The sequence below is a fragment of the Eptesicus fuscus genome, chromosome 4 (genome assembly GCF_027574615.1).
Source record: "Eptesicus fuscus isolate TK198812 chromosome 4, DD_ASM_mEF_20220401, whole genome shotgun sequence".
In the NCBI taxonomy this organism is placed as follows: Eukaryota; Metazoa; Chordata; class Mammalia; order Chiroptera; family Vespertilionidae; genus Eptesicus; species Eptesicus fuscus.
The window spans coordinates 59030583-59058513 of NC_072476.1; the positions used below are offsets into that span (position 1 = coordinate 59030583).

Sequence of the window (27931 nt, forward strand, 5' to 3'; positions counted from 1 at the left end):
GCCTTGGTCTGGCCCTGCCAAGGCATTAGGGGTAAGTTAATTAAATGTTTGACCAAATATAGCAGGCTAATTTTTAAGTTGATAATTTTGTATGGTCCACAAATGATGTTATGAATCTCCAAATGGCCCTTGGCAGAAAAAAGATTCCTCACCCCTGATTAAAGATTTGTCTGTTAGGAATTGCTTGCTTTAGTGGAATACTTAACTGTGCAGTTCATAAAAGTCTTCAGTTGCAAGTCTTGATCTAGATTTTAGTTCTTCATACTTCTTTTAATGTCCAGTTAGTGACCGTGGATTAAATTTAGTATTGTCTTCACCTGCTGCGATTCTGTGAATGTTTGTTGAATATCACAACGTGCCAGATACTAGGAACTAAAAGAGTAGTGTAAATAGTCTTTGCTCCTAAGGAACTTCCAGGCTAATTGTGGGACACACACACACACACACACACACACACACACTTGTAAATTTAATAACAGTATAAAAGGTATCAAAAAAAGTACAGTTAATGACTATGCTGACAGCTCTGGGCAGAGGGCATGGGTCATGGAGGGAATGAGCAACAAAGGGGAAAAAGAGAAGAAAGAAAAAAGTTGTTAGTTGCCAAACAAATCAAAACTCAAAACCACAAATCCCAATTGTACTTTGGAGAATACTAGGTTGCTTCACAATGTTAATTGTTGTTCATTGAAATAAATGATTCATAGTAACATAAGTTGTAGAATTGCTGGTTTGGGTCTTTAGGACTTCTCAGAGCCTTTAAAATGCTAAAATGCATGTGGCTTTCAAAGAGTGACATATATAATGTGCACTGTTCTCAAAATTACTAGGCTATATATTAACACCTTTAAGCAGTTAATATTTCTTGGAATACATTTTTGGAAATGTTGGTATAGATAAATTATAAAGTTTGGACTACTGTGAGATTCATCTGAGAAGGCTTTATGCTTGACACTTGAATTACATGTAGCATTTGAATAAACAGAAGCAAATGTGGACAGGCTGAATGGGAGAGTAAAGCTGTAGAGGCGGAAGCTCTGGCGCTGGTGAAAAAAGTAATGTGAGCTAATGTTGAAAAGAAGATTCTTCCTTCCCACTTTAGCAAATGGAGAATTACTGCTTTGGGGGAACTGAAAACTACGTGTTTTTGAGTAGGCTCTGAAAGCTGGAAGATCGTAGTATGCAATAGGTGTTGGATATGTAAGGAACTCCTTACATCATTGTAATTATGTACATTACATCAAGGTACGTTACCTTTATTTAGGGACTTTTTTGACTTTGGAGACAGGACACATCTATATAGAATAATAAAAAGTATCTGTTAAGTGTCAGTTGAATAGCTCGACCAATAAATGCTTCAGTGGTTCAGAAGAGGGAGTGGTGTCTGTTGAGGCTTTAATCTAGTATCTGTATGTACACTGACCAATTTGAAGAGGATACTTGTATTTAATGATAGCCATCTTTTGAGGAACATAGGCAAGAAGGTTGCTTCTTGAGAGATCAAGGAAGGAGAGGCTTGGGGATCTTATATGTGTAGAGAAAGTATATAATAACCACTGTGGATTAGGAATGGAAAAAAAGTAGTGAAGTTGATGTAGAGCAGAGGTGGGGAACATCTGGCCCATGGGCCATATAAGGCCCATGAAATCATTTGGTCTGGCCCTGCCAAGGCTTCATTACGGGTGAGTTAGTTAAATGTTTGACCAAATATAGTAAGCTAATTAAAAAAATATATATGTTTTTATTGATTTCAGAGAGGAAGGGAGAGGAAGAGAGATAGAAGCATCAGTAATGAGAGAATCATAATCGTCTGCCTCCTGCACACTCCCTACTGGGCACCAAGCCCACAACCCGGGCATGTGCCCTGACTGGGAATTGACCCCATAACCCCCTGGTTCATAGGTAAATGCTCAACCACCAAGCCTCACAGGCCGGGCATCAGGCTAATTTTTTAGTTGATAATTTTGTCTGGCTTGTGAATAATGTTGTAATTATCCAAATAGCCCTTAACAGAAAAAAAGGTTCCCCACCCCTGATTTAGAGGGTGGCAGTAGATAAGGAGAACAGCCATTATATGTATTGTGTTCAGGCACTTCATCTATGTACCTATCAGGTAACTGATGTAATCCTTACTTTACCAATGAAGAACTAGGCATAGAGTTATGAAATAAGATGCCCAGGGTCTAATGACACTTGAACCCAGATTCATCCAGTTCCTAAGCCCCTTCACAACCAGGTTAAGTCTTGCTTTAGTGGGTGGATATGGCAGAATAAAGGGACTGATAAAATCTGGGGTATTTTGTAAGAACAGAGTTGAAGTGACTGAGTAATAAAATAGGTTGGATGAGAAGAATACTCAAGTGTAGCTGGACGAGGGCTTAAAGAAGTTAGTGATGTGAAGAGTCAGGTTTTCACATTTATTTTACCTCCCCACCCCTTGTTTTAATGTTTACTTTCCTGAACATTGTTTGGATCACAACTTTTTGTTTTCTTTACAGTAAGATGCTTTTCTGTGGAACTAATCATTCAATTTAAGTATATTGATAGCGTGTTTAGTCCAGAAACTCACTTTCTCTTTCTTGTTCATCCCCACCTGCTTCATCTAAGTTTTGTTCATTTCCTAGTTTTCAAGTAGTATATTTAAAAAAAAAAAACACCAATTCTGTTCAGCCCTAGCTGGTTTGGCTCAGTGGATAGAGTGTCGGCCTGCGGACTGAAGGGTCCCGAGTTTGATTCCAGTCAAGGGTATATGCCTGGTTGTGAGCTTGATTCCCAGTAGTGGGCATGCAGGAGGCTGCCAATCAATGATTTTCTCTCATCATTGGTCTCTCTGTCTCTGTCTCTGTCTCTGTCTCTCTCTCTCTCTCTGTCTGTCTCTTTCTCCTTTCCTCTCTAAAATTAATAAAAATATTTTTTTAAAAATATATATTTTTAAAATCTCTTCAGTTTTTCAAAACCACTTTATTCTCTCCATGAAGCATTCTGGATTAATTTTGTTTGACAAAATTTATTCCAGGGATGCCATAAAAAAATACTTAGAATTTGTAGTCATGTAGAAATTGTGTCAATATTTTAGATGGCTATTTAGATGGATTTTTAATCTTAAAAAAGTGATCTCTATTTTCATTAACTTATGAACTACAGTATTCTAATTGCATAATGTGGGCATCATTTAAAAATATTTAAATCCTTTATATGGCTTAGAACAAGGATCACTTTGGTGTAGTTAGGTTGCAAATTGGATATAAATAAGTGCCCTTAATTGTCCTAGATTCAAAACAAAGTAGTGCAGAAATAGATAATTTTCTCTTTTGGCTCAGTTTTTATATTGAAGTTAGTGTAGTTTGTGTTCCTGGAATATTTTTTTCAGAACTTGATTGTTTATGGAAGTTCCTTTTATCTCCTGAGGCTACGGGAACATGGTTTAGACTAATTTTGAAAGTTGGAGATTAAGATTAGTGTCTCTTTGGGAAAGAAAAAAGATGAAAAATTGTACATAATTATTTCTCATGTTTTAAGTTATTTATGAAAATTGAACTTGAATCTAATATATTAAAAAAAGTTCAGTAGGTCTTGGGTGTGTCCTCCTTTTTATGTGCCTAACTGTTTCATATTTTACTAATTTAGATGGATAATGGTTAAGGAACAATCTGAAACTTGATGCAGAAAGAAGATAGAGCTAGTGATAATAGGTAAAAGGTAAGTGCTTAGAATGCTCAATAATAGGTAATTGGAGTCTACTTTTACTAAATGATTGTTTTTATCAATTCCTTCTATAAGAAAAGTCATCACAAAATACTTTTAGACTTTCATCACATTTAAAGGTATCAATTTTGCTTTTCTGTAATTACTTTCATTGTCATTATTGTTACTATTATTTGTAAATGTTATTATTTTTGCTTTGTGAAATCTTTGTAGCTGCATAATTGAATATAGCTTAAGGTTCCATAGCTTAAAGTCGGGTGTATAGGATATATTATTCCACCCATCTATATTTATTAGTTTTGAGGTATATCATTGTCTCTTTGGCTTGGTTGTCACTTTCTAACTTTTTGAAAGTGAAGTTGTTGCTACTTTTTATGCTTGGTATGTTGAGTTAAAAACTTTTCAGTTGGTAGTAAACTTTTATTGAGTGAAAATGTGCAAAATGAATGCCCTTATTTTAAAAAAGTCAGTAGAAATTGAGGAGTAAAAAGTAGAAGGAGAGGTATAAGGGGAAAGAGTGCAGGGCTGAGGAAGAAGATTAGACACTTGTAAGAGAGCTAGATTTTTCTTTTAAGTGTTGGAAATGCCCGGAATGGAGGGAAGTATCCCAAAGAGAGGAGTGTGGGATTACCTGGAATTCTTCTGGATAGTAGGTTTTTACTTTGTGACAGGAAATGGGTTTGATGGTACCTAGTAGTTGGTTGGTGCTCAGTAAAGCTTTGTTTGGAAAATGAGTGAATGAGCCTCTCCTTCTCCACCCCACTTCCCCAAAAGAGGAAGATGTTTTCAGGGCCAGAAAGTAGCAGATTTTTTTTTGTCTTTAAAAAAGTTACTTAAACCCTTGAAACATACGTGTGTGTGTGTGTGTGTGTGTGTGTGTGTGTGTGTGTGTGTGTGTGTATTTTAGGTAAAGAGAGGGCCTCATTGCTGGCATATTATGCTAAATGCCAAATCAATGAAGAAGGATTAGGAAGAGAAGAAAGCAGGATTCCACCAAAGCAAGAATAATTGTATTTACATAAGTAATTATAGCTACATATGGAGACATAGAGATATGGAAGGGTAGTGAACATTAGTATTGGTTACCAAGAGAAGAATGGAGTTTGTCTCTAGTGGTCTTGAAAAATAGCCTACTTAGAAGCATTTAACAGCTCTGTGTTTGCTGCTATATTTAAGTCTAAACTGGTCCGACTATGAAGGTCTTCTATAATCTGGTGCTCTACTTTACATATCCACTCTCAAGTCCTGTCTTCTCCGTCTGGTAGCTGTTAATTACTTCACACCATACTTTTCTTTGAATTCCTGTTGCACTTGCAGTCATTATTCCTAGTTTAGCATTTGATTCACTAATGACTCATATGCTTTAGGTCTTTCTCTTGATTAGAGAGGCCTTCTTTGCTATTTCTTTTATGACATATGCTATGCTTAGCTTGGGAGTGTTGGCGCTGGTTGGTTCTACCTTGTTCAATGTTGGGTGATAGAAAAGATGATATTTGTCCTGGAAAAGTTGTATTCTTCTGTTTGTTTTTGCTTGGCCTTATCTTAAAACTCTTTTTGTTCTTTTTTAACTTGAACTCTTGATTTTGTTATTGGATGTTTTTTTATTAGTTTAGATTAGATGTTACCATCATTGATATTCTTTTCTTTTTAGTCTGCAGGTTTACCCACCAAAGATAACTTTGGAATGAAAAAACTTATTGTGAAATCAGCATTGAAATTTGTTGCCTGCTCCAATCAAGATTTGTAAACTACGGGAAAAATCCTTCTGAAGTTTCCAGCTATAAATTTATACAAAGATAATTGCAAGTAAGAGGGCAGTTTCTAAAATAATAGCATATGAAATATGTTGCTTTACTTACATAATTATTGTAATTAGGTGAAAAGTCAGTTCAACGTCAATTAGGGAATTTGGTTTTGGCTATAGATAAACTGATTTTATGATATCTTAACTTTTATATTATTTTTATTCTAACATTTTTAAGTCAAAGGATTTTTTTAAATTCTGTAACTTCTTTGATCTTGTGCTTCTACCTCAGCCTCTTTTGGATATAAAGGACTGTTGATGTACCAGGTCATCAAGCCATCTGCCCTGGTTCATTTTGCTGCCTTGAACATCTGCAGTCTATAACGACTTAACATTTACGCAGCTTTGTTTTACCTTCCTGATGATATTAGAGTTCAGTGGAGTTGGCAAAAAATACAAATGTTTCTTTTTTTCAACATCAAATTATAATTAAATTTGACCTGTTTACTGGTAAATCAGAATAAGTTGTGAAATCTCAGATATGTTAGTTTACTTAAAATTAAGTACTATATCTTAAATGAAGAAATTAAATGAAGAAATACTTAAAGAATACTATATTACTATAATCCTAAGTAACCCTTATTATGAAGAATGTTAATAACCTGATTTATATATTAAAGAGACATAGCTTAAAAGCTTAAACTCTTATATCAGAGTTACTGAAATTTGTGTTAGTGTTCATACTCTGTGACTTTGGCTTATTCTACTAACTTGCTTAGTGTAGAATTGAATTGAAATTGGTATGTGTTTTGGGTCCTGGTCCATAGGATCATCTGTGTTTTAACCTACTTTGTGGAGAGAGAGTATAATTCAAATGCAACTGAGCTTCAAGAAGTATTTATTAATATGTACACTTTGTCAATCAAAAATCCCTACCTATGTGAAAATTATGTTCTGATGGGGTTGGGAAACAGATAATAAATAATATAATTAAGTAAAATATATAGTGTATAAAATATAAGTGTATAAGATGATCATAAATGCTTTGAAGAAAAATAAATGCAAGGTTAGAGAGGAGGTTAAGGGAATATTGGGTGGTTGTGAGTGGGATAAGGCAGGGTTGACATTTTAAATTGGGTGGCCAGTGAAGGTTTCACTGAGGAAGTGGCATTTGAGTGAAAATCTGGAGAGGTGTGGGAATAAGCTGTGTGTATATGAAAGGGGGAAAGAGTGTTCCTGGTATAAGGAATCACATGTGCCTTTTTCAGGTGGTTAAGTTTGCTGGAGCTGTCATAGTTAGGCAGGTTATTATTGTACATTCAGTCAGGCTTTTTATTTTGACAGAATGTCTAGCAAGGAAGTGAAGACTGCTCTAAAAAGTGCTAGAGATGCAATCAGAAACAAAGAATACAAAGAAGCTCTGAAACATTGTAAGGTAACTGATATTTTGTTCTTCCACAATGAAAGTGTGTTACCTCTTTATAAGCATTATCAATTCATGATATGTGAATCATTTACTGTTTATGTATAACAAAGGTAGTAAGGTTATTTAATAGAACGGTTAGAGTGGTTATGCTACGATAAGCTGCTCTGTCACACTTAATTTTGTCTTTCTCTGTATTGGTAACTTATCAAAGCCAAGTTCTTAAAACCTGAATATCTCTTAGGTATCTTTTGATGTGTTTACTGTGGGACTCTACTGTATCTTACAGTTGTCATTCTTTAATAGTGTGTTGACATTTTAATTCTATTTGGTTTGTGGATTCTAAAGTGCCTTTGTATGCTGATGCTCCAGTCAAGAAGGAGAAATTGAATGTGCAGGAGAGATAGAGGGAGTAGTAGGAGTGAAGTCCTTGGGAAGGTGAGAGAGGATGGTGTCCTGAGCTTATGAGGAGGTTCTTTGAAACTTCTTCCATCTTAAAAGGAGGAAAAGTAGATGCAGATCCACACACTGTCAATGTTGGAAATTTGGGGATGGGAAGATGAGGACGATCTCCTCTGATGACTTTTATTTTCTTAGTGAAATATAAGGTGAGAGTGGAAGAGGAGTTGACAGGAGGTTTGAGACAAAAGGGGTATAAAATAAATACTGTCAAATATATTGTGATCAATTTACACAGTTAGAGATGATTACTAGAATTAGTGAGGTGATCACATTGTAAGGCATAAAAAATGTCAAATCACGATATTGTACACCTAAAACTAATGTAACCAATATAAGATTATATACCAGTTATACTTAAATAAAAATAAATTTGGAAAAAAGAGGTATGAATTAGTTTTTATTCATAGTGGGAAAACAAACATATCACTTAATCCTAAATGATATGGAGAACAATTTTGTGAGTTAACTAGCACTGTGGAATGGAGGCAGGCAGGATGGTTGGGAGTTAAGAACAGTCTTATTCTTTTTATACCCAGTATTCTTAAGGGACAAGGGGACGCATTTGGTGGAGACATCAGTATTATTTGGGCAGCTTTAAAAAATATACACCTCATATTTATGACCCCTTAAAATTACTGATCCAGTCTAACTCCCTCTCTTGCTAAGGAACTGAAGACCAGAGGTTGAATAACATTTTAAAGATTGTCTAGTTAGTGGTAGATCCAGATTTTCTGACCTTCAGCTAGACTGTCTTTTGTTGTTTGTCCATTACTTCCAAAATTTAATGACCTGCTCTTCTAATTTTTTTAATCAGACAGTGTTAAAACAAGAGAAAAATAACTATAATGCCTGGGTATTTATTGGTGTTGCCGCAGCCGAGCTAGAACAACCTGATCAGGCCCAGGGTGCCTATAAGAAAGCGGCTGAACTGGAGCCAGACCAATTACTAGCTTGGCAGGTATGTGAAAATATTTTTCCTCATATTATAAGAAAGAGTTGTTTTCTCATTTTTAAAATTACAGGTAACAGCTTTATTTAAAAAAAAATTAAACCTCCACTTAACTCTACATGAGAAAAAAATTGAAATTTATTGTTTTTTTAAACCTGAAGAGTTCAAAAAAGTGGTGCCAAAGATGCTATTTACCCCTATTTAACAATCCAGTGAATTATTTCCAAATGTGAGGAATGGAATTGAAACATTATTATGTAAATCTCCTAAGTATATATGCATATGGAAGATTTATCAAGAATATTCTCTGTTTACCTGAGAGAAAAGAAATGTATACTAATATGTTTTCTAAAAATAAAATAACATAGAAAATTTGCAATTCTCTATCTTTGAGTACAGATTAAATTCGTTTTTCTTATTTAATGGTCTTTATGGTCTTTTTTCTTATTTAATGGTCTCCAAATTTTCATATTTAATCACTTTGTTTCATATCTTAATCACAGCTTAGAAACTGTGATTAAAAGGAAGTGGTAGGCTCTGGAGTACATGAACCCGTTTGTCTCAGGTTTACATGAACAAGAGCATGAATGAGGGTATCTGATAACATGTTTATACAGGTGCTTGTTTTTATTATGTACCGATTGGTATAGGATATCTGATCTTTATTGAAACAAAAATGACAATTTCTACAGACTACTTGGATTTTGTATTTGTTTCACCATGTAAAAGTAGTGTTATATGGTAATGTATTAGAGATCAAAATTGTATAGTAACCATTAAAATATTTCTTTTTGTTGTGAAACATTTCAAATATATTTTCAAAAGAAAAGACAATGGTATGAGTCCTTCTATGTCCATCATCTAGCTTCAATAAAAATCTTCTCAATTTAAAAAAAAATCTAAATTTGTACCTACTCCCTTCAACTCCAAATTATTTGTAGGCAAATCCCAGACATATTTATTAATTATAATTATCTTTATTATGAATAACCTTTATAGATTGTCACTTTAGCAAAATAAATGCAAGAACATTAGATGTTTTTGGAAGAGTAATCTCTACTACTTCCTCTTTTAGGGGTTAGCAAGCCTGTATGAGAAATGTAATCAGATAAATGCTAAGGATGACTTACCTGCTGTTTACCAAAAGCTCCTGGATCTTTATGAAAGGTAATCAATATGTGGGGAAAGGCCAGTTTCTTTAAAAGCATGAATTAGGAAAACTGGTTAAAATTATATAGAAATACTCTAATCGTGTACTAGGAGTCGGGAAACATTTTTCTTTCAGACTGTTATAGCAGAATCTCTTGATTATGATAAGAACAGAATAAAAATACTAATAGAGGATTAACTAATTTGGGAACTTTGATGTTATTTTCAGTCTGTGTAATCGAAGATAATGTTTCTTAAATCTTTTTATGAGAGTCTCATTTTATAAAATTTTACTGTAATATGAAAGCTGAGGTGTCTACTGATTTAAAATAGTAACTGATAATATTATTGAGGTATTTACTTTTGGTGTTCTAAGCCTTCAATTGTTTTTATTAGATTCAAAAGCTTTTTTTTTTTTTTTTTTCTAAGTGTTGACAAACAGAAGTGGTGTGATGTCTGTAAGAAACTTGTGGATCTGTATTACCAAGACAAGAAACACATAGAGGTTGGCTAATGATTTTATGGGGTAGTATATTTCTTTTTAATAAAACCATTTCTAGAAGAAAGCTTTCATTTAGCTTATGGGAAAAATTTAAAAATTGTTATGTAGTATGGTATTAAAATAATTTAGAGGTATAATATAAATTACAAATATTTATAATATAAATTGAAAACTGTAAATTAGAATTCAGATTTTAGGTATTATAACTTATAAAGCTTTTTGAAACTGCAGGAATTAATAAAATAAGTAAAAGCATTATCTGTAAAATATAGTGGCCTATTTGCTGTGTCTCTATAGCTGATGCTATAAGTTATGATGATTGGGACATGTTGTCATTATTCCTGTATCTACTCTGGTAGCTCAGTAATATTTCTAATATGAGAACTATGTAAATTTATTCAATCAACTTATTTTTTATGGAGTTCATAATAGATGGAGTTCTGTGCTTTTGCTATTTTTATATATTAGCAGATGAAAATATTTTTATTTGCAAATTTTATTTCTTTATTGACATTTTTAGTACTTAAGATAAAATAACCATTTTAAATTTCCTCAATAGGTGGCTCGAACATGGCACAAGTTGATAAAGATACGGCAAGAAGCAGGTGCAGACAACCAAGAGCTTCATCAGCTGTGGGGGAAATTGACTCAGTTGCTGGCTGAGAGCACTGAGGATCAGAATAATGAGACCCAGCAATTGGTATTGACCTGTTTATTCCCCTAAATTTAGAAAATGCAAGCATAATGATACATTTATTTATTTATGTTGTTAATCTTCACCCAAATATATTTTTTCCGTTGATTTTTAGAGAGATTGGAAGGGAGGGGGGAGAGGAGAGAGAGAGAGAGAGAGAGGGAGAGAGAGAGAGAGAGAGAGAGAGAGAGAGAGAGACAGACAGACAAACAGACATCAATGTGAGAAAGACACATCAATTGGTTGCCTCCTGCATGAGCCCCTACCTGGCCAGATATGGAACCTGTAACCCTGGTAGGGCCCTTGATGAGAATAGAATTCGTGACCCTTGGTTGCAGGGGCTGACACTAACCATTGAGCACACCATCCAGGGCAAGGGTAATGATATATGTAGAATATAGAAAAGTACTTTATGTTAGACTAGATATTTTGTAAGTGTTTAATTTTAAATTTAGAGGCTCTTCCTGATAAAGTCAGAATTATTGGCCTACAGTCTCATATTAAGTCTGGACAGAATGAAATTGGTATTCAGGGTATCAGAATTTTACTCCCTTATATTTATAGGAGATATATTCAGTTATTTTTTTCACTGTAAAAAAGAGACTATGAAATTGCTTTCACAAAATTGCTATAATTTCTAAAAAGTTGTGCCTTAAAGGCATGAACTAAGAGTACTAAATCACTGAGATTTAACAATTCAACCAGAGTATTTTATTTGGAGTATTTGTAAATGCATTTTAAATACTAATTAATTGAAAATAATTTTAAAAGACTTATAAAACATGGGTTTTGAACCATAATTGGGAATATCTTTATTATTCTATTTTCTTTTATTTGTAAGTTTAAAAATAAACTTAGTTTCTTATAGAATGTAGCCACTCAGTGTACACTTTTAAAATTGAATTGAAATTTTAAATGTAAGCAATGATGGGCTCTATATAGGATGGGAAGCTCATTTCTTTGTTTGCTCATTAATTTGTTCTTTTATTCAAAAAATATTTATCAAGTAAAAAACAAACAAACACAGAAAACAAAACAAAACAAAATGTTTCTCAAGAGCCTACTGTGTCAGGTGGATACCCTAAGAGCTGGGGTTAAGAATGTGAGAATAAGTTTTGCAGTTGTTTCTTCATTGGTTTATCTGTGTATAGATTTAGTTATGGAAAAAATGGAGCAGTGACAAAATTAGGTGATTTACCAACTTCTCTTAAATTATATCTTCATATTATGACATCATTATTTTCCTTGAAATAGTATAGGTTATGAGAAAATCAAACATGTACCAAAATAAGTAAGATGTTTTTGTGAATTATTTATACTACTAGAGGCCCGGTGCATGAAAATTCATGCACTGGAGGAGGGGGTCCCTCAGCCAGGCCTGCCTCCTCTCACAATCCAGGAGCCCTCAGGGGCAGGAGGCAAGCCGGTGATCAGGGGAAGGTGACACTCCAATCACACCTCTGCTGCTGCCACTGCTGGCAGCACAAGCCTTGGCCAGCCCTGGTTACCTGAGCCTCAGGCAGTCCTAGGTGGCTGGGGAGCCGCCATCTGAGGCTTGCCTGTGCCTTGGGCCGGCCCTGGGCGGCTATGGGGCTGAGGGGACTGGGGGACTCCAGACACAGGTGCATGGAGCGGCCGAACCTGCCTGGGGGCTACTGCGCGCGCCTGCCGCCCCGGTGGAGCTGAGGGGACTGGACACCGCCATCCTTGAGGGTGTCACAGTCAATTAGCATATCCCCTCACTGGCTTGGGTGCTGCCATCTTTGTGAGGGTGTGACAGTCAATTATCATATTTCCTCTTTATTAGGTAGGATATCTCTTTAAGAAAGAGAACTAATTATACTTATCCTAAAAATTGGCTTCTAACTATTAAAAATACAATAATAGGATATTTGAGGGTGGTTATTTTCAACTTGAATACTAATGATAACTGCTTTATTTGTGTTCAGAAACAAGTGTATCATCTATTTTCCATGTGGATTATTTGCATTACCTTTTTTAATTTTATAAACCCTTGTGCTTGACTAAGTTAGTAAAATTTTACTTTATTTATATGGACTTTATACCATGCTTTATAAAGAAAATTTGAGATAGTAAACTGTATTATGAGTTTACATTATAGAGGCATAAGAAATATTATTAAAACTGTAGAACTTATGTAACCAAATTAATGGCTTCTTTTAAAGTGCTTGCCTTGGATTCTTGTATTGCTGTTCTGGCTCAAAACATTTAGAATTCTTCTTTGGGAATTTTTTTCAAAATCAGTTAATGATACTGTATAAAAAATTATTTTATTATTGTATAGTGATATTTTTGGTATTCTTTTACCAAAAGTGTAACTTAACTTCATAAAACATATTTTAAGATTAAAAATTTGCTTCCATTAAAGATTTTCTAAAGAACATGCTGGTGATTTCAGAAGAGATGTTTTAAAAATAATCTGAGCAGTAGCAGTTACATTATCATATAAGACTATACTTTTCTGGTTGACTACTTTGTAGGGAACAGCAAACCTATAAGAATGTTTCATTAAATTAATGTTGCCAATTTATAGTTATTTCTTATTAGTTCAGTGCAGTCCACTGGCTAGTGGAGTTAGATTGTACTCCAAAACTTATAAATACATGTTTTTCCTCATTGAAATGATCAGGGCCATACCATAAAATGCATTTGCAGTTAGTTGAGTGTGTAGCTTGTGTGAGTCCTATACGTTCAACTGCTTTACATTGTAATTTAAATATGCTACAGATGATAGTTTTTTTTGTTTATTTGTTTCAGCTTTTAACTGCTTTTGAGAATGCACTGGATTTATCAGATAAGATTCCTAGTGAAGATCATGAAGTACTTTATAGACATTTCATTCAGTGTTTATCCAAAGTAAGTTGATTTTTTAAATCTCTAATGTGAGTTTTCTATTCTAAATAGGAAAGTGTCCAGAAGTATATTTTATTGCTACGTAGTTAATTTTACTTTTATATTTTCAAGTTTCCTCATGAGACTGCTAGGTTGAAGAAGGCCTGTGAAGGAATGATAAACATCTACCCCACTGTGCAGTATCCATTAGAAGTGCTTTGTTTGCATTTAATTGAATCAGGTAACTTCTTCTTTATTATAGTGTGTGTCCTAGAGGTGTGTGAATGTGTTGAGTGATGTTACTATGGATAAAAAATTGTTTTAGTGCCTACCAGGTGTAAGGTATTATTTCAGTATTTCTGGACATAATAAGAAGTACAATGTAGTCTTTGTGCACATGGAAAGACTGATACATATAGGAAAGTATAGTGATGCAGAGGAATTATGAGTTGTTGATCAGTGAAGTCTTTTTGAAGGTGGGGATTGAAGAAGGTCTTGAATTTTCAATAGAAAGTAGATAAACAGGAGGAGGAGGTACAATGTACTCCTGTTAGAGGACAGCGAAGAGGAGAGGTCAGGGAGGAAGGTTGGCAACCTGCAGAACAACACAGAAGGCAACCAAAGAGCATTTCTCCAGAAAGGGGATTTGCAGCTGCTGATTAGGAAGCACTGTCTTTTAAAGTCGGAGTTATCGAATGGAACTTAGATTACAATAATGCAATAAGAAGACTAGGAAGAAGTGGTTAGCAGGTATAAAAAGAAGCAATCCGGGGACTTGACTGACTGCATTTAAGGGGAGGAAGCGGAAGCATGTAAAGGGAAGGTAAGCTTTTAGAGGGGGAGGAGAAGGATGCAGTAGTGTCACCTGGCAGGAGGGTTTTAAGAAAGGGCTAGTTAACATTATGAACAATGAACTGAGGTCAAGAAGGATGAGGCATGCTGAGACTTTCAGTATAAAGAGTTTGCTTGTGTTTCGATAATAAGAAGCTTAGTTCCAAAATCACCCTGTTTCTTCACATTTTTACAGGAGTCCCAAGGTGTTTCCGATATAAGTGGACTGATTTTCTTTATTGTGTTGCCTCTGGTACTCATCCTTCCACCCCTTTTTCTGCTGTAAAAATTGCTGTTAAGAAAATAATGGCTATTTGGGTGGTGGGCACATGGTGCAATAGAAAGATCTTGTAACATAGAAACCCACACCTGAAACCTATATGGTCATGTTGACCAATGTGACCCTAATATATTTAATAAAAAAGAGAAATTGATGGCTAATATTCACTCTTTTCTCTCTATGCCTGTTCAGCTATTAGTGGTTTGTACCTTTTCTTCATTCTTGACCTTTTCTTCATATGCCAGAATTGAATGTTTTCTCAATAAGCACATTTATGCCTGTAATGTTGATTTGTCAAGTAAACACTTATATTCCAAAAGCCAACAAAAATAGAGAAGAAATAAGATCAACAAATAGTCTGTAGACTTTTGCACCTAAATTCAGTATTTGACAGAGTTCTCTAATAAAGAGATAGCAAAGGGATTATGCTGACTGATTGGAGAGTGTGTTGATTTATGTGAAAAAAATTCTTAAAGAGGGTTTGGGGTGGTTATTTTGCAGAATTGAAGGAGAGTTCTGTATCCTGGCAAAGGGGAAGTGGTTGGGTGGATATTTACACATATGGTACACCAAGGTAGAGTGCTTTTCCTGCTCAATATTTGGTTGTAAGAATCTGTGGAATGTAGCAGTTTAAGCTTAAGTTCATTCTAATGTAATCAGTATTCTGGAGTGGAAGTTTAAATAGTTAATGTAGGAAACTGCTTGATGTTTCCTTTTTACTTTATATTGCTCCTCTAAACCAAACTTTCTGTGTATTAAGAACTTCTGAAAATCTCCAAGGTCTCTATCCTTCTCCAGAGTTCTTTAGTATCTGTGGAATTTGCTACTGCATAGCAGCAGTGAATCACTGACTTCTCTTCTTCTGGGGACAAATATATTTCATTCTTATTTGTCCTCCTTTGCAGGTGGAAACTTGACGATTGATTTTCAAAATGACTCAGTTAATAAAGATTCACATAACAAATAGTGAATGGCTTTCACAGTTGTCATCTGATGAATGTTATTTCATGCTAAATGACCTTTTTGATTTATTTTGCTTTATTGCTGAAATCGGGGAGGATAAGAAAGCTTGGTTCTTTAGTCTGAAGAGCTTAATATTTTGTGTTCTAGAAATACTAGAAAATCCAGGTGAAAATAAAGAAATGAATACATGCTGGTTTCCCCCCTCTAATTAGGTTTATTTAAAATAAAAATTCTATAGTAGTGATCAGTTTCTTTGGGATGTGAGAAATGAATTAGTTATTTTAAAATACTCACTTTTTTTTTGGTAGTAAACTTTAGGAAACAGAATTTTCATAGGTATTACTTAGTATCTACCCTGAAACTCTTCAGAGTACCTTTATCCTTGGAGATTTAGTATTCATCAGCCCCAAGTCTGGCTTGCCTTATTGAGAAATAATAAATCCATTAAATCTGGAGTCTTGGAATCTTTTAAATGTTAAAAAGAGCAGATAAGTTAAATAAATGATGTCCTATCAATTGTCATCCTCTACATTTATTTAACTAGTATTTTCAACAGGAATTAGTATGGGGGAGAGGAGGATTGAGGGTTTAAGCTGGAATATTCCTTGTCTCTTTTTAAATTCAATTTTATCTCATTTTCTTAAATTTATAGAAAGTAAAATGGATTTTTAAAATATACAGTTTGATTCCTTGTCTCTCTATACAAGATCAGTTGTGTTATTGCTGCCGATGGTTTTCGGGAATACTGTAGATAATTCCTCTAAGTGCCATCTGGTCATATGTAAAGAATATCTTACACGGGGCTAAACATGAATGTAATCCTTCCAAATCTCTTTTGTTTCTGTAATTGTGCTCCCAGATATTAACAAAGGGGGACATGTTAGGAAAGTTTGCCTTGTTTTAAAAGTTTTTTTGGGTTCATCCTAGGCTATTGGAAACTATTTTCAAGTACCTATCCACACTTTGCTTACCTGTTATGCATTGTGTGTGTGTGCATGCGCGCATGCATTTTTGGTACCCTAAATATGGATGAACATGGAAAGATGCACTTTTTATCTCAGGATTTTCTCTATTAAGAACAGTTAGTTTAGTCAAGATAGTTTGTCATGAATTATGTTTTTGTGGAGTAAGAGAGTTTTGACTCAGATGGGTAGAAATTTAAGGTGAAATTTTAATAGCCATTTCGTTTTCTTTATTAAGACAGCTTTTGAAATTTAAGTTATGTAGGTTTTGGTTCTTAGAAATTTGGTATATGTATGCTAATAACTTTTTCTTTTAATACCAGGAATTCTTACTGACGAGGGACAACAGTATTGTTGTAGACTAGTGGAAATGGATTCAAAAAGTGGTCCAGGCCTCATTGGTTTAGGCATTAAAGCATTACAAGACAAAAAGTATGAAGATGCTGATAGGAACTTAAGAGAAGGTAAGTATACAGTGGATAGCTTGTAACATGAGGTACTAGTCAGTAGGTATTTATCTTTGGATCTTTAAGGAATGTATATTTAAGATAGGAATGAAAAACAATAAACTTACATACTGGGGAGTATGCTTAAGTTTGAATTCTAACTCTGCCACATACTAATTTCAAGACCTTGGGGAACTTAAACTCTGTGTCTCAGTGTCTTCATTTATAAAATAGGGATAATAATATCTCCAGCCTTACATTCAAATTGAGATCTGAATGACAAATACAAGCCTGGCATTGGAAGGAGCATTTCAGGTCAAGAAATGAAATAGCCTGAGGGTAGAGGAAAGCTGGGTGTCAGGAAACTGCTTGTGGTTTGGCCAGATTTTAGAATGAAGTATGGGAGCAGGAAGGGGCAAGAATTGAGGCTGAAGAGGGGCTTACAAACCTTGTTAAGCACCTTAAGGGCAGTAGGGAACCAGTGGAAGGTTTTAAGCAGAGGAATTTCATAATGACATTTGTATTTTTAGAAATATTCTCACCACAGTGTAGAGGATGCAGTGATCGGGGATAAAGATGATGGAGGTGTGATTAGTCTGGTGGTGGAGAAATGGATAGGTACCTGGAAACAGTGTGGCTTTGTGGCTGATTAGATGTGAGAGATAAGGGAGAAGGGGGGAGTCTCATTTGTTTTTTGTTTTGTTTTCTTTTATTATTTATTGTTAATCCTCACTCCTGAATATTTTTCCATTGATTTTTAGAAAGAGGGAGGGAGTTGGGGAGATAGATAGATAGAAACATTGTGTGAGGACACATCAATTTGTTGCCTCCTGCACAGTCCCAGACTGGAACAAGGGATGGAACCTGCAACCCAGGTATGTGCCTTTAACTGGGGATCGAACCCGAGACCCTTCAGTGCGTGGGCCAATGCTCTAACCATTGGGAAACATTAGTCAGGGTGGGAGGAGTCTGATTTGGTGAGTAGATGGTGGTGCCATTCATCTCAGTAGTTATGGAAACTGGAATTTGTGCTTGCTTTTATCTTTTTAGGGTTAAAAGAAAGCCCTCTCTGCACAACTGGATGGTATCATCTGGCAGAAGCCCAAGTCAAAATGCATAGACCTATGGAAGCTATTCTTTCATGCAATCAAGGTATTCTTGACATGTTAAAGTGTGGCCAACCCTGTTTCTTTTCATCTTCAAGGAGAAAGATAGTGGTTTAAAAAAACTGGTATAGCCTGGTGTGTCCTAGGGCTTTCGCTACTAGTTCTTGATTCCTCTGATGTAGATAAGGAAAGGCATCTTGGAGCCTATTTGAATGGCATGGGATAGAAAATCACCAAAAGTGATTCACTGCTGTGATGCAGCTGGAGGCCCAGCCTCTGTAGTTGAGAAACAGTTCACCCTGGTCCATTCTAATTCAGCTTCTTTTCCTTCCAGTATCCTTAATTTGCTTCTTATAGATGCAGTGGCTAAGGGCTAACCTTTGGCATATAGCAGATAGGGGTAGCCATTGTTGTGTTTCAGGATGTTCAGTATGAATATAAAGGTTTTAAATTTAGATCTGTTCTGTTTTAAATTCGGTGCGTGGAGATCAGGGAAGAATTTATACTTAGCTTTAAATTATTCTTCATATGTATTGCTTTGGCAATTTATTCTTATTGTAATGATAATTTATTATGTCTCTTAAAAAGAAAAAAATATGAAGTGATATGGTTGTCTTCATTCAGATGTCCTTAATTTTGTCAGCTCTGAAGAACATAGATAATGTTGGTGTGTCTGGTGGCAGTCTTCATCAGAAGAATCTTTGTCTTCGTTTGAAAGCAGAGGCTTTGATTAAACTCCCAGATAATGAATCTGCAGAGGAAGCAATTTGTACTCTTGACCAGGTAGATTTATCATAGAATTTTCCTCTTCAACTTACTTAGTTTCCAATCAATGAGGAATCAATCACTTTTTCCTTACTACAAGTATTTACTTACATGAATTTTGTGTTAGAGGTATGAATTCACTTTTGTAAATCATTCACGCAATTGGAAACTCTTCAAGTTACACATTTGCTTCTTGGTTAAGTACTTACAATTCTTTTTATATGATACAATTTCTCTCTTTAGTTCTTGCTCTTATTATTCTCTTCTCTTTTTTCCCTGTTAGGTTACTACTTAATTATCACTAATTTGGGATTTAAAATTTTTTTTTACAGAAAATATTTTATCATTTACTGACAAGAATAATTAAGGATACTAGTAGATTAATGGTAGAGAATATTATTTATTGGTTTTACTCAATAAAACCAATAAATAATGAAATTTATTTTTTAATGTTTTTGGTTCAAGCAATTTAAAATTCCCTGGCAAAAAAACCTAACTAGTAAATTATGAATTATAATAACACAGTGTCATTATTTAGTAAATATTTTTGTCAGATAAAAGCATTTTTAATCTAAAATTAAAATTATTTTACTCAGTATATTGCAAGGTTTTGACTTTTAAAAAGTCATTTTTTGTATATTTTAAAGGGCTTTGCATTTCATATTATTTCTTTAAAATTGGCACAATCGTCAGCATCCTTTAAGAACTAATATTTTATTATTTTCTACTTGCCTTCTGACCAACTGTGTTTGTGTGCATGCTCTGTAGAGGTCTTTCCAATATTATTTTGTTACAGGGAAAACAAAAATTTCTTTGGAGAACTGGTAGAGTCCAGGTCTGAGATAGAGAATGTACAAGATGAGCCCAGAACATCTTAGAATGCTAGAAAGCAAGGAAACCTTAACAGGATCCCAGCACTGTGTCAGAAGAGCTCAGGAACTAGCATGATGGATTCTCAATGGCTGAAGAGTGGATGGTTTGAGTACAAATTACAACAGTGAATTGAAAGGCATAAAATTTGTTTAAATCCATGTGTTCATAATGGTACAAAAAAAAATCAAAAAAAAAAATCAAAGCATCCTTTGAAGGATGCTAAGGAACCAATTGAAAAGAAAGAATTACAGCAGTTATCCTGTTTCCCTATATGAATTGTTCCTAAGAATAATCAAATAGATAAAGAGAGAAGAGAAAATTTCCCTTTGTTGAAGTATTCCACAAAGGAATGATAGAATGAGAAAAATAATCATCATTTTTGCAATCTGTAATGAATGACTAGATCTAGGCATTGAGTATGGATGGCCGCTAGCATCATGGAAAGATAGACAAGTAGACATAACCAAGTGCAAGGCCATGTGAGGTATTCTTGCCAAAACATCAAGCCTGAATCAGGTCAAGCTTCTAGACCTAATATACAGAAGATACAAGAGACAAAGGGACAGGTCAATACCATGACAATATCTTCTGCAAAAAAACAGATTACGAGAAGCTGACAAATGGCCCATATTTTTCAACAGTTAAATTGTAATGGGGGGAAAAAAAGAGATGGAAGGGAATCCTAGAGATTAAAAGAGTCTTAAGAGACCTATTAGCTACTTGAAATATCTGTACCTTGTTTAGATTTTGATTAAAATAAATAAATTACTCAAATGGACAATTGAGAACTTTAAATACTAATTATTTGCTGATGTTATTGATGTATTGGTTTTGTTTAAATGTTTATAACAGTAGAATGATTATGTTATTTAAAAATGAACTTAATTTTTAGTTATAGATGCTGAAATATCAGATAAAAAGTTAAAATATGTGGAAACAATCTAAATAAGATTGTGGTGAAATGAGTGGAGGTATAGAGAAGAAAAGATTGGCTTTGAGTTAATAATTTTGAAGTTGGATGATGAGTACATGTGGTTTTATTATACTCTTCTCTAATTTTTTATGTGTTTGAAATTTTCTCTAATAAGTTTATAGAGAATGAAAATGTTAATAGTGATAGAATTCCGGACGTCTGTGTCTTTATTCTGTGTTCCTCTATGGTCATTCTTTAATTAAAGCAAATATTGCTGCATTCTATTGAAGGAGATTTTTAGCAATTCTTTGCAATTACTTTGTAGGTTTCTGATGCAAATAATATCCCAGGACTTTTGGTTCTCAAAAGCTTGGCCTATCTGAACAAAGGCTCATTAAATGAAGCTTCAAAGGTTGGTTTTTTTCATTCAAGGTGAGATTCTTTTAAAAAGTTGTTATTTTTATTTGGATATGGAATTGACAGATATCTACTTCATAGATTATGGAAGACGTTCTCTCTTCTTACCCTGACCTAGCTGAAGCTCATGCCCTGGAGGCCTTTATTCATTTTACCAAAAAGGACTATCTACAAGCAGAAAAATGGTAAGGATATATATAGACTGCTCGTAGATCAAGTCATATCTTAGTTTTTTACATTTTTCAAAACTTCAAAATAAATGGGTTTGATAAAGATCTAGTTTTGTATAAGTTTGATCTTTGTAAGCTTTATTAGTATTTTTAAGAAATGTATTTAGCATATAACACAGTAACTATAAACATTTCCATGATGAGTTTGAAATGTGATCAGCTGATTATCATATTCAGTAAGCAAACATAATGTTTGATGTGAACACTTAGCACATTGGTAGTGCTAAAGGCCATTGTGCTTTTTAAAGTTCCTCTTATTAAAAACAAATCATGTTGCTTTTTTTCTCTCATTATAATCTGAATCCTGAAGTAGTGACTTGTTTCAAAATCAGCATCCTTGAATCATTCAAACTTTGATTGCTTCAACTAGGAGTCTGCTATATCATATATATTTTAATTTTTTTACTTCCCCTTGGTGGTTTAGTTTTCAGAGAGCTCTTGAGAAAGATGCTGAAGTTGCTGAATATCATTACCAACTTGGGTTAACATATTGGTTCATGGGTGAAGAAACAAGAAAAGATAAAACAAAGGCTCTTACCCACTTTTTAAAGGTAAAATAAGTGCTACTTTCAATTCTTAATTGAAATGAATTCATTATAAGTTCATAAATAATAATTATATAAGTTAGGTACTTAAAATTACTACTGAACTGTTTTTCGTGTTTCATCTTTCACACGTAAGGTTTTGTGAGAATGTTATATGGATTTTCAAGGAGAAAATTGAACCATAATAGTTACTTATTTAAGAATCATGTGTTATGGAAATAAGACACAATTATCTCTGAAAAACATAGTTTTTAGGTAATTTTCACTGTAGTTTTATGGGCATATGAGCCTTATGTAACTCTAGATGTTAAAGTCTTTCTTATTTTAACTAATAAAAGCAGATAATTCAAATTTCATATTTCTTTAAACAAAGATAACATTTTTACACTTATACTAAGCAGTGACGGCTAGTTTTCATGTCTGTTTTAAATCTTACATTAGAGGATGTTTTGGCATATTTTTATGTATATTTAATAAACCTGTTCCTTTTTTTCCCTTTAATCTGTGTATTTATATTTTGTGCTTTTAAAGGGACCCTTCCAAACAAATTTTAATATTCTGTTATTATCAATTTTTAATTGGAAGGCTGCCAGACTGGATACATATATGGGCAAAGCTTTCTGCTATTTAGGCCATTATTACAGAGATATAGCAGGAGATAAAAACAGAGCTCGTGGATGTTATAGGAAAGCTTTCGAATTGGATGACACTGATGCTGAATCTGGAGCTGCAGCTGTCGATTTAAGCGTGGAGCTTGAAGAGATGGTATGTCTAATAACATAAACACTTTTGTCTTTTGTTTTTATGTGAAGTGTAGAAATAGAAACATTTTTACATATGTATACTTACAATTATTTTTATTATATTTTGTAGATGCAATAGAAATTGTTTTGTCACTGTTTGTAGAGTAAACTTTTTCCTTTGGCAGACATTAAAATCCTCATCATTTATTGTTGAAACTGTAGTTCAGTGTATACCAGTGTAAGTTTAAAAAACCAGAAGTGGTAAATGAAAATATATTTGAGTACTTTACATAAGTGTTCTGTATCTTTATGATATTTGATATCTCTAATATTAGTCCTTTCTTCTTATTAGGAAACTGCCTTAGCTATCCTCACAACAGTAACTCAGAAGGCAAGTGCTGGAACTGCCAAATGGGCCTGGCTTAGGCGAGGACTGTACTATTTGAAAGCTGGTCAACATTCTCAAGCAGTGGCTGAGTAAGGCACCTTACTGTACTTAAACTCTGTTAAACAGCCTAATGGTTTCTTAAACTCCATTTGTACCCCAAATGAACTTTACAGGTTGCCTCATGCCAGGTTGTGTTTTGAGGGAAGAAATAATAAAATTTATTTAAGGTTGATCGATTCTTATTATCTTCAAGGCACTGGAGTTGCAAAAATGGATTAAATGATGTCCTGTTGCTAAGGAGATAGCCAATCTAGTGAAGTCTAGTATCATACATATAGTAGGTTCTCCATAGAAATTCAAGGAATGATAAAAGCTGAGGTTATTACCTTTGTTCTCCCAATGACATACATTGTTTTTGGGCAGTGGAGACATTAGCAGCTTGAAGGGCATTTGGAGCAGCTCAGTTTTAGTCATTTGGTTTGAAGTACACTTAAGGGTAAATAAAGTATGTATATTTGAATAAAGATAAAGTTGCTTCTGATTTATGTTAATATCTATAATATAGACATTTAAAAATTTTTTCTGGAAATGGAATTTAATCAGAAATTTAAAGCATTATTCCTGTTTTCTAACTGTGATTATTTCTGTTTTGGTAGGATTGGTGTGGTTTGGAGATGAGGCATACTGAGATATATAGCTATTCTAGTAGTATAGGATGAAATTTTTCCAGGTAGTCAAAAAAAGAAATTCTAATTAGCACTTCTTAAAAAAAGTTAGTTTGTTCTTACTTATTTTGAATTTGTAATAAAATTTCTTAGTATTAAGAAATATTCAGAGCTATAAAGGAACAGATAAACCTGCTTTAAATAGCACTTTTACAAATAGAAGGAAGCATGGATATGTGTGATTCAGTTGAATTATTTATTTTATGTTTTCCTTTCAGATGTGGAAGTAGTTCTATTACTTTTAGTTCTCTTATTGTTTCTTGAAATTTTAGTTTACAGGCAGCATTAAGGGCAGACCCAAAGGACTTCAATTGTTGGGAATCATTAGGAGAGGCATACTTAAGCAGAGGTGGCTATACAACAGCCTTGAAATCCTTCACAAAAGCCAGTGAGCTGAACCCAGAATCCACATACAGTGTGTTTAAGGTGGCAGCAATACAGCAAATCCTAGGCAAATATAAGGAGGCTGTAGCTCAATACCAGCTGATCATTAAAACGAAAGAAGATTATGTACCTGCTTTGAAAGGTAATTTTTTTAATAGCTCCTTTGACTTTTGTGATACTAAAGTACAAAATCCTTGAGTGAATTTCCTAAATGTATTTAGTAACTTGTAAAAAGGACTTCTTGCCCGGCCGGTGTGACTCAGTGGTTGAGCTTCGACCCATGAACCAGGAGGTCACTTTTCGATTTCTGGTCAGGGCACAGACCTGGGTTATGGGCTTGATCTCCAGTAGGGGGCATGCAGGAGGCAGCCGATCAGTGATTCTCTCTCATCATTGATGTTTCCATCTCTCTACTCCCTTCCTCTCTGAAATCAATAAAAATATATTTAAAAGGAAAAAAAAAAAAAAAAAAAGAGCCCGGCTTGCATGGCTCAGTGATTGAGCATCAACCTATGAACTAGGAGGTCATGGTTTGATTCCCGGGCAAGGGTGGGCACATGCCCGGGTTGTGGGCTTGATCCCCAGTATGTGGCGTGCAGGAGGCAGCCAGTCAATGATTCTCTCTCATCATTGATGTTTCTATCTCTCTCTCTTACCTTCCTCTCTGAAATCAACAAAATATATATTTAAAAAAAGAAAGAAAAAAGGACTTCCTTAGTCAACAGTAAGCATTCAATAAGAACCTCTTATAGTATTGCTTGTTATATAGATTTGACTTGTTTTATAACAGTCAGTAAATAGTAATATGATAGAGATTTAACGTTTAGACAAATATGATAGATATTGGATCTAAAATGGATTTCTAAAACTAGAGTTTTCTATTATATTTTGGTAATTCACTGTATCCTCAGTAGGTTAATAGATTTTAGTTACTTTGTAAATTATAGAAGCTCATTTTTTCAATTTTTAAAAAATTTTAGAGGCAATTTGCATTATTTTTGTAAGTATCTAAATCAATTTCTCCATAGATTATTTTAGTAATATAAAGTAAAAGATCATCATTCATATCTAACAAATTTTTATTATTATAACTAACCAAAATCATTATATATGCTTTTCTCTACTTCCTTTCCCTTTTTAAAGAAACAGTTGAGGTTTAAATCAGAAATAGTGTTGGGAATCATTAGGAGAGGCATACTTAAGCTGAGGTAGCTATACACCAGCCTTGAAAATGTTTTAAGTGACATGAAATTTAAGCCTTGAAAACCTTTTTCCTAATTTTTTGAAACTCAAGGAGAACTGACATTAATTAAATGTTTACTAAGTACTTAAGGAAATTGCTATTTCATTTAATCTTTATGGTATAGTTATATAGTTTTGAACATTTAAAAAAATAAGATTTTGTTTTACAATGTTAATAAGTAATAAAATGATAGAGAGTGGCATTTAGGTAATATCCCCATTTTCAAAACTGAGGTTTTAAGAGGTAACCTGCCCAAAGTCAAGGAAATTCTTGGGTTCCATATGTAGTTTTTATTTTTTTAGTACCTGTTTACTCCAGTAGAGCCCTGCCATTTGAATTCCTTACTAAATATATGCAAGACCATGCTTTAAAATAATTTTTATAAAATACTATTCAGTTTTCTTTTCTGGAAAGTGTCTTTAATATGCTAAGTGTATTTTTTACATGTTTTAACAACTACAAACTTACCTGGTTTTAGGTTTGGGTGAATGCCATCTCATGATGGCAAAAGCAGCTCTAGTCGATTATCTTGATGGGAAAGCTGTCGACTACATAGAAAAAGCACTGGAATATTTTACTTGGTTAGTATTATTATTCATTGTGTTTATTTTCTTAATATTATAATAAAGCCAAATTTAGAATAAATTCTATTTAGAATAAACATTCTATGTTTATTTTGTTAGATATAGTGTCCATTATTCAGAATATCAAGCATAACGAGTAACAGACAAACCAATTAATTCTACAACATATTCTAATATATATTGTATTAATTTAGCACTGGGGAACAGGTATAATTTCTTGCTCTCAAGTAGGTGACATGCTGGACACACAGGGAAAGGTGGGAAGGAAAAAGCCATCTGCTAGTGGAGCAGCAGCTCTGATAACCCTGGGTTAGTGTTCTTTCAGGAGGCCTGGAAATGTATCTAAAATTGGAATGAGCAGGAAATAAGGCTTCAGGTGCACCCTGTGCTTTCTTTCAGTGGTAAGGGCTTACTTATTTTAGGCCTACTGATTGGGCCAGAGGTAAAGGGAAATGAATAATCTGATTGCTCCTGGAGAGAATCTGTGTAGGGAAAAATGTGACGCCTAATAACAAGAAAGGAATCAGAGAAATTTGAGTAAATCTGATGTTTTATTGAACTGAGCTGGGTAGAAGCATTATTTGTGGTAAATGGCTTTAAAAGGTCTACAAGTTAGACAAACATTTGAAGTCTTTTGCTCTTAAACGTCTTTCTGTGTGTCCCTTCCTTTCATTTCCTACTTGCCTTCTCTGTACCCTCTTGATTTGGTTGCTCCAGGGTTGCTTTGCTTTGAATATAACCAAATATGAAATGAAAACCTTAGCCTTTTTTCTCCCACTGATTTTTATTGCTACCTTTGAAGTCTCACATGATATAGCTCTTTCCAAAGAGGGAGGTGTTGTGAAGAAGGCATACTTTGTTGGAACTATATTTAAGAGTACATGGTGAACCTTTGAATGATGATACTTGAGCTAAAAATACTGCCTTTCTTAGCTTGGGAAATTTTGTTCTGGGAAGCATGTAGCACTCAACAACCAATTATAAGGTGGTATATAAAACTTTTAAAGTGATAACCCCACCCTGGCTGGCATGCTCAGTGATTAGAGTGTCCCTTTGGGTCCTGGATTCAATTCCGGTCAAGAGCACATACCTGGGTTGCAGGTTCCTCACCCTGGTTGGGGTGGTTGCAGGAGGCAACCAGTTGATGTTGCTTTCTCACATCAGTGTTTCTCCTCTCTTCCCTCCCTTCCATTCTAAAATCAATGGAAAAAATATCCTCCAATGAGGATTAATTAAAAATAAATGGTAATCCTGAAATGTATATTTACTTCTGTATTTAAAAATTCACACTACCACAATTCTTATGTAAGCGTGATAGAAGTTATTTCACTTCACGGATATTTTTTTATTGAACTTAAAAGGAGATAAGTGACTGTCAAAATTGTTTCTCTTCGTTTGTATCTATTTTCTTTTTTCATACTGTCAATTTTAGAAATTATGCTAAGATATTTAAGCAAAGGAACTAGAAATAGTGTTGTCCTTCTTCCTGGTCATCGCAGGGGTTTTCAGTGATAACTGCAATAATTATTCCAACTTCCCTGGAAGATACTTGAAAATGATTTTTGGCTGGACTCCATGAATAGGAAAGGCTATGAAAAATGTTCCATCTGCTTGTCCATCTGCCAGTAGTAATATAGCTGTTTGTGATAGCTTATTATCAAAATTTGGCTTAAATGAAATTGCTGTTTTATTTATAAGATCTCAAGAAGAGAAAAATGAAGAGAAATGTATAGCTGAGATTTTTCTCTTTCTAAAAAGAACTTCCCTGTATCATCATAATTAATATTGCTGTTTACTTTTTGAGCTTGTCCATTCAGTCTTACTTGCGTCAATAAATATGAGTTTTCACGTTTTTTATGTTTTGATTTTTGGAATTGGTCTCAGAGAGTAAAATCCTTTGGACTACCAAATATATTTAGTATGTTATACATTTTCTGGTCTTTTTTTTTGAAGATCTGAAAGCAAAAACTTGAGTTTACAATAATTCACTGTGAAACAAGAGTTAACAGCTTTACTGCTTGGTTATTAAGCAAACAAACAAACACAAAGAGC

The 27931-nt window shown here is 34.1% G+C and overlaps 1 protein-coding gene across 2 annotated transcripts in view; it reads left to right on the plus strand.

Annotated features, from left to right (window-relative positions):
* Positions 1-27931, plus strand: part of SKIC3 (SKI3 subunit of superkiller complex) — a 70351-nt gene that overhangs the window by 1964 nt on the left and 40456 nt on the right. Inside the window, exons 2-20 of one of the 2 annotated variants that reach the window (XM_008144532.3) lie at positions 3628-3699; positions 5357-5511; positions 6794-6884; positions 8149-8292; positions 9359-9450; positions 9862-9937; positions 10494-10634; positions 13407-13505; positions 13614-13722; positions 16841-16981; positions 18014-18115; positions 18713-18852; positions 20946-21032; positions 21119-21222; positions 21692-21818; positions 22398-22577; positions 22908-23032; positions 23941-24194; positions 25774-25876. In XM_008144532.3, the coding sequence (XP_008142754.2) occupies positions 6795-6884; positions 8149-8292; positions 9359-9450; positions 9862-9937; positions 10494-10634; positions 13407-13505; positions 13614-13722; positions 16841-16981; positions 18014-18115; positions 18713-18852; positions 20946-21032; positions 21119-21222; positions 21692-21818; positions 22398-22577; positions 22908-23032; positions 23941-24194; positions 25774-25876 (2114 nt within the window). In that variant the 5' untranslated portion in view covers positions 3628-3699; positions 5357-5511; position 6794. Of the gene's footprint in view, positions 1-3627; positions 3700-5356; positions 5512-6529; positions 6885-8148; positions 8293-9358; positions 9451-9861; positions 9938-10493; positions 10635-13406; positions 13506-13613; positions 13723-16840; positions 16982-18013; positions 18116-18712; positions 18853-20945; positions 21033-21118; positions 21223-21691; positions 21819-22397; positions 22578-22907; positions 23033-23940; positions 24195-25773; positions 25877-27931 lie in introns of those variants that run through there. The other variant, XM_028149880.2, reaches the window with a different exon arrangement.